The sequence below is a fragment of the Biomphalaria glabrata genome, chromosome 5 (assembly GCF_947242115.1).
Source record: "Biomphalaria glabrata chromosome 5, xgBioGlab47.1, whole genome shotgun sequence".
Taxonomy (NCBI): Eukaryota; Metazoa; Mollusca; class Gastropoda; family Planorbidae; genus Biomphalaria; species Biomphalaria glabrata.
Window position 1 is genome coordinate 9993486 of NC_074715.1, and position 13203 is coordinate 10006688.

At 39.0% G+C, this 13203-nt stretch overlaps 1 protein-coding gene across 3 annotated transcripts in view; it reads right to left on the reverse strand.

Moving 5' to 3' along the window:
• The window catches only part of LOC106074076 (multiple epidermal growth factor-like domains protein 10), a 46971-nt gene that overhangs the window by 26929 nt on the left and 6839 nt on the right, over positions 1 to 13203 (reverse strand). For all 3 annotated transcript variants that reach the window (XM_056029075.1, XM_056029077.1, XM_056029076.1), the window contains exons 4-7: positions 8333 to 8500; positions 6671 to 6862; positions 3654 to 3863; positions 187 to 393 (exon numbers count right to left, since the gene is read on the reverse strand). In XM_056029075.1, coding sequence (XP_055885050.1) covers positions 187 to 393; positions 3654 to 3863; positions 6671 to 6862; positions 8333 to 8500 — 777 coding nt within the window. The remainder of the gene's footprint in view (positions 1 to 186; positions 394 to 3653; positions 3864 to 6670; positions 6863 to 8332; positions 8501 to 13203) is intronic.

A 13203-nucleotide genomic window follows, 5' to 3' on the forward strand; every position in this document is an offset into this window, starting at 1 on the left:
AGAAAACAAAAAGAGACAGAAGAAAAAGTGGAGAAAACAAAAGGAGAGAGAAGAAAAAGTGGAGAAAACAAAAAGAGAGAGAAGAAAGAGTGGAGAAAACAAAAAGAGAGAGAAGAAAGAACAATGTATAGTTAAAAAGTAAGAGGATATATGTTTGTATCATTTTTTGCTAAAAAATTCCCTCACCAGTGAAAGCTTCTACTTCACAGAGTAAAAGTGTAAGGTTTGTATAGGTAGACGAGCTGGTCAATTCAAAAGTAAACGCTTTTGTAAGTGTATTATCTCTTGTGATGAAACCATATGCGTTAGCTGAATTTATTTCAGAAGATTTGAATGTATTGTATATTTCTCCATCGTTATTAAATCCTTGAAATGTGAAATATCTGGAGGCGCCTGAAATATTTACAAAAAAAAAAACAAGTAACATAAAAACATTTTTTTTTAGACAATCTCTCCTTGACAAAGCTGCTATTAGCATTTCTAAGAGATATTGTTACTCACCAACAATAAATTGTCATCAACATGTGTTTAAAATTAAAAGCAATTTTTATAGATACTATATTTATTGCGATGTTTTCGGATGAAAATTAAAGGAGAAATAGAAATTTATAAAGCTTTTATACATTTTTTGCGATCTTAACGTGACGTACAGACAGACCGACAGACAAAACGCACAAAATTAAAAATCTTTTACCATTACGGGTGCAATAACAAAAAAATAAAAGAATCTATTATTTTAAAACTATTTGAGGGGACTGATTTAGAACTTTGTGGCCGCTACCGTCACGCTACTGCACGAAAATCGTTGAATAAAAAGTCGATATAAAAAAATTACATTTACATTCAAAGTGAATTATTAGCTTTTATGAACAAAAATAAAATTCTGTTATCATTTTAGTAGCAAGAGTATATAAATAAGTGAAACTTTCTCACCTTATTGACGACACCATCCTTGATTTGTCCTCATTAAATTAAATTAATGTTTAACTTTATAAATTTTATTTTGTGTTATATAAAATGAGGATTATGCACTAAATAAAACATTTCCGAACAACAAACGACAAAGCTATTGAAGCTGAATCATAACAGGGGAGTGAAATAGTAATGAGCAAAATGAAGAATTCCTTCAAAACGTGGACAAATAATTACGGTGAGAAAGAGTTAAAATGTATGTCATCTGTCTTTGTTAACATATTGAAAAAATAATAATATCCCTTACATTTATTTATTGTTTTAGAAGTGGTGTATTTTTTTTTAAATTGCTTCCATAAATAATTTTTTTAAACTAAAGAGTGTTGCTTTTAGAAAACTAAAAGTAGCAGTTGCACCTGAACTTGGCAAGCCACAACGTATGATGAAATAAGGTTGTTTATTTCTCTTATAGAATTAGTGAACTGAGTGTAATAGACGGACAGAGGGACATACGACATTTTACACAAACCTAACAGCGGCTTTTTTTTTTCTTACGGAGGACGCAAAAAAAAAAAAAAGAATGATTATAGTGAGAATTCATGAACAAAAGACATTTTTATGTACAGAGTATTGAAAGAGATAATTGGCGATAAATGATTCACGTTCTAATTACCTTGTCTTTATTTTGTTTACCTTCTTATAAAATAATAAATCATTTGGTAAGAAGCAAACCACACTTGGACACCTATTCAACTTAAGCAGTGATGCTCAAAATACGGCCCGCGGAGCAGATCCGGCCGCGATGAGGTTTAATCCACCCCGCCGAAACGTCGGCACAAAGTGTCGAAGATGTCCCCTTCATAAAAAGGTTACCTACGTTAGGGCCCTTACTATTTATCTCATTGATTGGTACCATGCTCCTGAACATTTGTGCGTTTACGTAATGGGACTGTAGGATGTAGAATCTATCAGGAAATGTGAATTGATGTTTACTTTTTGTGTAGGATTGTTGACAGATATTGCTTCAAATCTTTGTAGCACTGGCAAAACTTAAAACAATTTGGAAAGACAAAAGGCATATTCCTCAACACTTTTGTCAGACTGATTCGTTCCCTGGTCATGGCAACATTTTTATAATGTTTGTGAGTCTTGAACGCTGACTGCAGATCTAGAGAGGAGGATCCTAGCAATGGAATTGAGATGCTTCAAATCCTAGGTATCACATTTAAAGACCGCATCACAAACGAAGAGATTAGAGACAGGGTTACTGTTTAGCAATCGGACCCCACGATGACCTGCTAACTATCGTAAGCAAATCGGAAACTAAATCCCTATGGCCATATCAGAAGGTTTTGCAAAGACCTTCCGTCAGGAAACAGTACCAGAAAAAACAAAAAGAGGCAGACAGAGAAAGCGATGGGAAAACAACAAAAAAAAAATGGCGGGCCTGCCATTGAAATAGGCTCTATCCAAGGCAAAATAAAGATTGGAATGAAGAAAAACGGTCGACTAATCTTGTGTGGAGCCCCAACGGTCCAACATACTACGAGATAGGTGAAAGTGTAGGTAAATGAGACCATTGAACGCAATCCTACTTCCAAATAAAAACTTTAAATATAATGTTTAAATGAAAATGGTAAAACATAATGTATTGCGTGCTATCAATCTTTTTTGTATTTGCTCATTAAATGTATTGTGATATGTAATGCACAATGTTAAACACTTTTATTAAAAAGATAAATATATAGTTTATTTTCATTATTATTATTATTATTGTTGTTAGAAAAGAACGAGTATTCATTCTCTTGCGCTGCCAGGTTAGAATTTCGGTAAAGAGAAACAAAAGTCATTGTACTCTCTCTATCAGTTTCCACTGAGGAATTTTCTGGTGATATGGAAGGTCTGCAGCAGTACCGCCCGATGACAGGCAACGAGAATTTCCTAGGAATGTTAAGGGCTTTAAAGGTATCTGTGAGTTCAGTTGTTATTATCCCCTCGGTTGATACAACATTGGGGTATATTGCTATTCTAGATAACTTCCATAAACGCCCAATCTCCAAGCCTAGGTTCCCATATTTTCTTTGTTTTTCCATTTCAGTTTTTCTTAAATTATGAGACAGTGGTACGGCGATATCAATAATGGTAGTTTTTTTTTTTATATCAATGAACAGCAGATCTTGGCGATTAAAATCTACCGTTATTTCGGTCGAAATAGGCTTATTATTATTATTATTATTATTATAAAAGAGCGAGTATTCATTCTCTGGCCCTGCCAGGGTCAAGTTTCGTTAAAGGGAAACACAATTCATTGTAGTCCCTTTAACAGTTTCCACCGAGGAATTTTCTGGTGATGTGGCAGGTCTGCAGAAGTACCGCCCTCTGGCAACGAGAATGTTCCTAGGAATGCCAAGGGCCTTGAAGGTATCTGTGAGGTCCGTTGTTATTATCCCCTCGTTTGATTCGACAATGGGGTATATTGTTATTTTAGATAATTTCCATAAACGCTTAATCTCCAAGCCTATTATTATTATTATTATTAGTGTTATTACGAAGAAGAAGGAGAAGAAAAATTTAGTCGATATTTTCAGTTTTGTGACAATATGCACTTTTTCGCTCCATATGTTTTGACGAATATATTTACCCCCAAAATGTTAAATATCTTTGTAAAACGTGTTTTACTGAATCTACATTTAATTTGTCTGTTCTATTAAAATAAAAACAATTTAAGAAAATATTCTTACCGAAAACATCGTTAAAGTAAAAACTATATTCATTGAGAACAAATGAAGAGTTCATTACAATCTCCCAGTAAATCCCAGCATTTTCAGAGTCATATGTGTTACATGTATAAACTCCATCTGAAGCTTGAGGATACTGTGGTAAGTCTGTGTCAATTTGACTTATACTTAAATTACTATGGTAGACATTCTGTTTTGTCGCCACATTCTGACCTAATAATATAAAAAGTGGATTATTTTTAAAATTATTTTTTTTAAATGAATGTATGATATAAAAGTTTATTTAAAAAAAAAAACGCATTAACAAAAGATAGTAAAATGACTACCTCACTAACTGAATGATTAAGTCTTCATTTACTCACTTTGAAAACAAGGAGACATTTAAAAGAAATCCTTTATATAACTTAACGCTCAGTTTTCTCTTGATAACTAGTGAATGCTAGATTAGCAAAACAATGGAACATTTTTTACCCCGCCCCATTCCCTTCATCCCCCCCCCCTCCAATAAAGACACCTGGTTAAGCGAATGTATAGATGTACTAGACTTTACACAATTCCAATGCTAGGCCTTTAGATCTAGACTTAGAAGACGATGTGCAACATTTTCCTGAACATTAATTTCTTTTGAATCAATAATGCCTTACATTCGGAAATTTCCTAACGCGATAGTTCTTTCAAGATCAATGTTTATTGTTTATTGTCTCTAGGAGAAAATCGCGTTTACAGACACTAGCACTATAGAAAAGGCCTATATAGAAATAAATTTAAATTTCCTTTTTTTTTTTCTTTTTCTAAAATATAAACCTTAAACATATGTTTGACTATTTGTGCTTATCTATTAAGAATATTATACAGGCTATATTTCAATTTTAATGCACTACTTGGGAGCCGAACACAAATCCGAACTCAAGTAAAACAGTTCTTTGCACTGGCGGATCCAGGGGGGGGGGGGGAAGGAAGAGTTTTAGTAGAAAAATTACACAATTTATATACGAATTCTATACTTTTGTTAATAATGTTTACACATTATTTAAATTTTAATATATTTTTGAATTATATCGCCCTTTCCTCTAGTATAATGGACGATTTGGTGGGGTGGGACAATGGCATCAATTCCGCCCCCAGCCTTTATCTTTCGAGTTGGGGGGGAGACGATCCAATTTAATGCAGAAATCGCATATGCTTGGCAGAGCACGTTTCCGGTTTGAGAAACGACACAATTCTAACTTTAAGTTTAAAGATGGTCGCCGTGGTAGATGTGCCCCCTTCCTGTGAGTGTCAAGTAATATAGGTTCGAGCCCCCTTCCTGTGAGTGTCAAGTAATATAGGTTCGAGCCCCCTTCCTGTGAGTGTCAAGTAATATAGGTTCGAGCCCCCTTTCTGTGAGTGTCAACTCATATAGGTCCGAGCCCCCTTCCTGTGAGTGTCAAGTAATATAGGTTCGAGCCCCCTTCCTGTGAGTGTCAAGTAATATAGGTTCGAGCCCCCTTTCTGTGAGTGTCAACTCATATAGGTCCGAGCCCCCTTCCTGTAAGTGTCAACTCATATAGGTCCGAGCATGTACCCTAAAGGGGGAAGGGTTTGTCCTTGCAGTAAGAGATGGCTCTTCCCAGATTCCTAAGTCCGTACATTCCCCGTAGACTGGATGCTAATGTAATCACAACTGTTGTTTACGTCAAGACTGGATTCAACTATCCAAGCGAGGACTGAGGCCAATCTTACTAGTAGTTCATAATGAAAAATGGTTTGTGATGATGTAAGGCATATTATGATAAGCTCAACCATCCTACATAATGTTGATACCTTTGTGGTGCAACTGTTCGTAGAGACATGAGTTTTATTTTAACTCTTTCTATCTGTAATTATTTTTCCACGTTTTGAAGTCATTCTTCATTTTGCTAATTACTGTTTCACTCCCCTGTTATGATTGGGCTTCAATAGCTTTGTTGTTTGTTATCAGAAAATGTTGTATTTGGTATTGAATTAAAGGGAAATGCATGCTCCTTTTATATAATTCAAAGTCAAGTTTAAAAAGTTAAACATGTTTTTAATTTAATGAGGTCAAAATCAGCGATGGTATCGTCGATTAGGAGAGAAAGAGTTAATACCAGCTTAGAAGAAAAACAACATGTTCAGTACTAATAACCCAACAAGTCTATTATTGTGTAATACACATCGATAGCTGCAGCTACTTCTATTGTCTAAGAGTAACCTTGTACTTTTAAATAACAAATTGTTATAAACTTGGTGATGGCACAGAGAGGGGTAGTGGTGTGTGTGTAGTCAGCCGATGCAAATCGCCCCAGGCCAGCGCTAGACGAGCGGTCAACCGTGACGAGTTACGACGGTCAGCCGAGACGGGTATCCACATGAAGGTTCGAGTAGGATCGTCGTCGTGAACAGAGCTCAGGAGCGTCACGAGAGTTGTAGTCATCTGACCACCTAGAAACCTCGAGCGGCGTTCTGTCCGGTTCGAGAAGGCCAGTAGGGACCCTATATAAGAGCGGAGGCGACGCAGTCAAGACGGTTCAGAAAGCGGGTTCACGGCAGGGGTTCACTACAGTCCGGTCGACTACAGCACAGTTCAGCGGTGTGGTTCTGTACGGAGCATTACGACGGTTCAGTGCGGAGTACTATCAAGTACAGTTGAGACGAACGGCGTCTTGATCTTGGTCTGTGATCGAGTCCGACACAACGAGCCTAGTGTGTGAAGTCAGTCCTGAACTGTTGAACCCAGTGCAAGCCCGGAACGAGACGGAGAGGCCAGTGCAAGACTTGATACGGCGGTACGGTGTTATCGGAGAGATATTTGTACAGTCTTGTGTTACGTGCTGCCAATTGTACAGTATTGGCTGTTATTTATTCAACCATTAAACTGTTACGTTATTTTGGATCCCTGACTTGTCAAGTTCTTTAATGTATGGTGCAGTTTGCTGAGAAAGTGAGATTCGTAACAATATTTTTAGACTTAACATTTTCCACTACGTTTTGAGAAGGATGTCAGATGTATAAAAACTTACCAGAAAGTATCCAAAGTGAACAAATTCGTTGTATCGCTTCACCTTGTAATATAATGTAGTGTATAAAATCATAATTAACTGAAATGTGAATATCTACAACATTCTCTTGAACTAACAATCTCTCCTTTGATGTTGCATTTACATATTGGGAGTTATTATCCCGGAAAGATATTTCTAATGTGTATAATAAATCTGTAGAAATATGAATGAATACAATTTTATGTTAAGACAATCAATATTTTATAATTACATATTTCAATAGGACTTTCTAATCAACTAAAAGATATTTATTAAAAGAGATTTCTTATAATCTAAAAATAGATACACACACACACATACATACACATAAACATGTATATAACCTGGAACCCGCAAGGAAAGAGGAAGCGGGGACGTCCCAGGAATACATGGCGCCGAGATTTGGAAGCAGATGCCAAGCAGATGGACCAAGACGTTGGGACAGTTGGAGAGACTCGCCCAGAACCGAGATAACTGGAGGAAGCTGGTTGGTGGTCTATGCCCCAGAAGGGACCACTGGCAGAGATGATGAGATCATATATATATATATTGAAATAAAGCCATTTAATTGTAGCCTTTATATAGCGCTACTTTCATGCTTATAACATGCTCAGAGCGCTACGGTCCAATTTCATTTGTGGACTAGTGGGGGGAGGGGGGTGTCTGGGAGAACGTTTTCCGTCCTGCCTTTAGGCGTTCTTAAACACAACTCTGCCCGAACCTCAAGCTTCCTTCATAGGTAGCCAAACCAAGCCAAATTCAATCATACTTATCTTCTCGACCACGCCTCCAACTTTCCTATTAGTTTCCATTGACATAATTTTTCGAAAATTCTAGATCGAAATAATTCACGTCTGTTCATTTAAAATCATGTTATGTAGGACTATATTTTAAAAATATTTATTACCTAGATTTTATAGATTATGTATCGAAAAATTGCAAAATAATAATTATTATCGTCAATTAGGAGAGAAAGAGTTAAGTCTGTAAATAAAATGCAGGACTAATTGACACATCAAAATGAGTAGGATGTAAATTATCTTCTGTACTTTATAAGATCAGAAAGGTTCTAAATAATCATATCGGGAAACATCCTTAATAGATGTTTAAATACGTTAAACTTGTGCATTGCTCTGAGATCTGAATGCTCTATCGAAGGCATTTAAGGCTCCTCGAACTCTTCTATCAAAGATGCCTTCGCTTCATTTTGGGCGCATGCTGGCAAGACTGCATTACAAATAACTTTGTTCTGATGGAGGCGGTTTGGACAGTATAGAAGCAATAATAATCATTCGACAGCTGCGCTGGATCCAATTCTTAGCCTGCATGGCAGACGACCGCATGCCTAAGTCGATCTTCTCTGGCGAGTTAAAAGAAGAATGGCGTCACAGAGGTGCCCCCCCTCTCCCTTTAGCCCTATAAAGATAAACTAAAGTGCCATTTCGCTTTCAATGATAAAGAGGAAATTAGCTGACAGCAGATGGCCTCTGAAAGAGACAGTGGGAGAACTGCGGGACACACATTTAACACCCAAAGGAAAGCCATTATTAAAGACACTATATCACTGTAAGTTAAGATCTAAATATACTTCAGAAGATATCTTGTAAACCAAAACCCTTTGACACTTCTTTAAAAATTATTTACCTGGTTGCTGTGTAAACAATCGAATCCATGGGTTATAGTATATTGTAGTTAAATTTATAAAAATCTGTTCAGCCTCGATTTGAATGCACGTAGTCTCATCATTGTCATTTAATAGAGTTGTGAGATCAACTTGGGAATAAAATGTTTTTACTTTGTATTGAACAAGACCTTAAAAAAATGTATGTATGAAAATAATATAAGAATAGCTATAAATATTACAAGTGTGAGGGAGAGAAAGAAAGAAATGAGAAAGAGAGGAATAAAGAGAGAGAAAAAGAATGAAAACGAGATAGGAAAGGGAATACATGCAAATAGTGTGAATAAAATAAAGAAGGAAAGAGTGAAGGAAAAAGAGAGAGAGAGAGAGATAAAATAAGATAGAAAGAGAGAGAAATTAAGGTAGAGAAACAGAGAGAAAAACAATGAGAGAAAGAAAGAAAGAGAAAAAGAGAGAGAAATTGAGGTGGAGAAACAGAGAGAGAACAATGAGAGAAAGAAAGGAAAAAAAAGAAAGAAAAATAGAAAGACATAGAAAGAGATAAAAGGAAAGAGAGAAAAAGTGAGAGAAAGAGGAAGAGATAGAGAGAGAGACAAAAGAAAAAGATATTGATAGAGACATAGAAAGAGAGAGAGAGAGAGAGCCATAGAAAAAAAGAGACTGATAAAGCTAGTTAAAGTTATTACCTTACTCTACAATCATACATTGGATAGTAAAAAATAGTTTGTTTTTGCTGTTTATTTATATTTTTTAAAAAGTATTTTTTTTTAACTTTCTTTAGATCTGCATATGTGGCATGTTGGGTCTGAGTTGTAAAACGCTTGCTTTCTGAAACGAGGGGTTTCGGGTTCAAATCTCGTAGAAGAATGAGATTTTAAATTTTTTGAGACTTTGAGGACTCTATAGTCCACCCAACTCTGATGGGTACCTGATACTAGTTGGGGAAATGTGAATGCGGTTGGACGTTGTGCTGGCCACATGACACCCTGGTTAACGTTCGGCCATTGAAAAATTTGATCATTTCATCATCTGGCCTATAGCTCGCAAGGTCTGAAAGAGTCACTTTTCCTTTTTTTTTTTTTTCTGATCTATTTGTAAGCAATAGTTTCTGTTCCAACGACTATTCTGTATTGGTCTATTTTATTCCATATCTGTGGCATTTTACGTCTCGTGAGACGATCTTTTCCCTTTGCAACTTCTTGTGTGACTAAAGAGGCCAATCCTTGATACACAGCTGCGATCACAGGTTGGGCATATAAAATCACCAGGCGCCATTGCATTTTCACCCTTCTTTCTGCTTCTGTTGTGTATGACATCTGCAATCTGTGACCCTTCCTTTATGCTCTCTCTCCATGTGGATCTGTCCAGTGCCACCTCTTCCCAGTTGCCAGTGTCGATTTTGAAGAGCTTCATGTCGCGTTTGCATACATCCGTATAACGTAAAAGTGGGCGACCAGCGGCTCTCCTGCCTTCAATTAGATCGCTATACAGGATGTCCTGTGGAAGTCGACCTACTGGCATTCTACGAACGTGGCCAAGCCAGCCAAGGCGTCTGCTGCTGATAACAGAGCGGATGTCCTGGCATCCTGCTCTATGTAGCACTTCCTCATTTGTTATCTTATCTTGCCACCTTATTTTAAAGATCCGCCTTAGGCATCGGAGGTGGAAGACATTCAGCTTTTTTTCCTGCCATGAGTAGGTTGACCATGTTTCACTTCCGTACAGCAAGGTGCTCAACACACAGGTCCGGTAGACTAGGGCTTTAGTACTGCTAGTCAGCAATATGTTGTCCCAGACTCTTTTCTGCAACCGTGACATGGTGGCCATTGCCTTGGCTATCCTGTTGTTTATGTCTTTATCCAGTAGAGTGTTGTTGGATATGATGGAGCCAAGGTAACAAAAGTGATCAACAATTTCTAGTGGTTGGCCATTAATGCTTACTTGAGGTGCAGTGTTTGTGTTTTGGACAAGTATCTTAGTCTTGCTTTGACTGATGTTTAAGCCGAACTTCTGGCAAGCAGCAGATAGTTTGTCAACCATGGACTGTAGCTGAATATCAGAATCAGCCACAATAGCTGCATCATCAGCATACAGGAGTTCCCTGACGAGTAGCTTCCTAACCTTGGTTTTTGCCCGCAGCCTTGATACATTAAATAGTTTTCCAGAGGATCTTGTATGGAGAAACACACCTTCGTTTATGTCGCTGTACGCATAATGCAGTAGACAGGAGAAGAATATGCCAAACAGAGTAGGTGCGAGCACACATCCCTGCTTGACACCACTGCAAACCTCAAAAGGTGCTGATTGGGCTCCATTGAATTTGACAGTACATTTAGTTTCCTCGTGAAAACATTCAATTAACTTCAGTAGTTTGGGAGGGCAACCTATTTTCCTCAGGAGTTTGAAAAGGCCACTTCTGCTGACCATGTCAAAAGCTTTAGTCAGATCGACAAAAACAATGTAAAGGGGTCTGTCTCTCTCTCTGAATTTCTCCTGCAGTAGTCGTAGAGAAGATATCATGTCTATAGTGGACCTACCACTCCTGAATCCACACTGAGACTCTGGGTAGACTCTAGAAGCTATCACTTGCAGCCTGGATAGTGCCACTCTAGCAAAGATCTTGCCCACTATACTGAGGAGAGAGATACCCCTATAGTTGTTGCAATCACTCCGATCCCCTTTGTTCTTGTATATTGTGACTATAGTTGCGTCACGCATGTCCTGTGGGACATGACCTGTTTCCCAACAGCGGCAGAGGAGAATATAGAGTTCAGGGAGCAGGAGTGATTCGTTGACTTTCACTACTTCCACTGGGATACCATCACTCCCAGGAGATTTTCTATTTTTTAAGCAGTTAATGGCTTTTTTGAGGTCACTAAGGCTCGGAAGCTCATCTAGGCATTCCAGTACTGGAAGATCTGGTAGAGAAGCCAGGGCGACATCGTCTACTGTATTCTGTGTGGCATAGACTTCGAGGTAGTGTTCTGTCCATCGTTCTAGCTGCTTGGTTTGATCTGTAATTTTTTCTCCTGATTTGGATAGAAGGGGGGCAGGCTTAGACACTGCTGGACCCAGGGCCGCTTTAATGACATCAAATAGAGCTTTGCTATTTCCTGAGTGGAGACTGTCTTGGATTCTGTTGCAGGTATCCCTCCAGAAGTTGTTAGCACATTTTCTAGCCATTTGTTTTGCCTCTTTATTAGCACTTTTGAAGGCCTCCAGAGATTTTGGATTAGGCTTTGTCTTGTGAGCGAGGTGTGCAGATCGTTTTTTCTCGATGCAAGGTTCCATATGTGCTAGATTCGCCTCAAACCAGTCTACATTTTTGTGTTTTTGAGGCCCAAAGGCGGTGATTGCCGAACTGTAGATTACGTCTCTTAATTTCTCCCATCTGATCGAGATGTCTTCTTCATCACTTAACGAGGGGATTGAACTGTTCAGGAGCTCGCCAAAGAGTGCACACTTCTCTGGGTCACCTACATGGTTGACGTTAATTCGCCTAGTTCTGGGTTGAGTGGAAGTGTAAGCCTTCTTGAGAAGTAGTTTGATTTTGCTTAGCACTAGTGAATGGTCTGAGTTGCAGTCCGCACTATGGTATGAACGGGTGTGGATGACACTTTTCAGATCCATCCTTCGGGTGATGCAGAGGTCAAGCTGGTGCCACCTTTTTGAGCGTGGGTGCTGCCAAGAGACTTTATGGCGTTCCTTGCCAGAGAAGAATGTATTTGTTACACACAGTTCATGAGAGCTACAGAACTCAAGTAGCCTTTGGCCATTGTCATTTATTTTGCCAACACCATGAGGTCCCAAGCATTTTGGCCATGCATCATTTCCATCACCAACACGGGCATTAAAGTCTCCATTATATAGAGGTGCTCGGACTTTGGAATACTTTTAATTACGTCCTCTAGAGCTTGAAAGAATCTGTCTTTGTCCTCTTCTGGTGCAGCAAGGGTTGGTGAGTAAGCACAGATTATATTAACTTTGCCTTGCGGTGATGCAAATTTCATGTGTGCTACTCTTTCATTGCCAATGGGAAACATTGCAATGCAGGGGACGAGACTGTTTCTTATTGCAAAGCCGACGCCATGTATTCTAGGGCTTTGTTCTGGTTTTCCTTGCCAGTAGAATGTATAGTTGCTTTCTGTAAGCGATCCACTGTCTGCCAGTCTGGTTTCTTGCAGGCAGGCCACATCAATGTTTAGTCTGCTGAGTTCTCTGTCGATGATAGCTGTTTGTCGCATGTCGGTGACGAGTTCAGGGTCAGTATTGAAGCCGGGACACATTGTCCGTATGTTCCAGCTTGCTAAACGCATTAATGTTGAGGGTTTTCTTTTCATTTTATTTGCAGGTGCGGGTGAGCAGCTTGCTTTTTGATTTTGTCTTAGCACCAAGCACCCAGTGGTGCGGCAAGCTGTGGCGGGATAGCACTTTATTGTCCGAGGGCTGCTCGGCTTAAGGCAGGCAGTAGCTATCCAGTGAGGCTAAAAAGCCCCTCCTACCGTCAAGAGTGGTCCCTGGCGTTCCAGCTTACGCCAATCGGCTAGGAACTTATCACCGGTAACTACCACTCTCCGTGTTTTTTCAAAGACATTACTGTCAGAGATGGAGTGACCTCTCCATTGCTGGGGGAAAGCCTGGGCGGTAAATTTGCGAGTGCTGGGCTGCCCACACGTCAGCACCCGCCTCTCTTCCATACTGACCGGGTCCAAAGGGATGGCGAGCCATCACAATTTGGGGACAGGTGGCTGCAGGAGTTTGCCAGAGAGCAGTAGTCTTACTACTGTCCCCCCGCCTACGGGGCTCCAGGACCGGATTTTCTGTTAGGGTTTACTCCCTTAGCCTTAGACCTTACAGGGACACACACACAAGG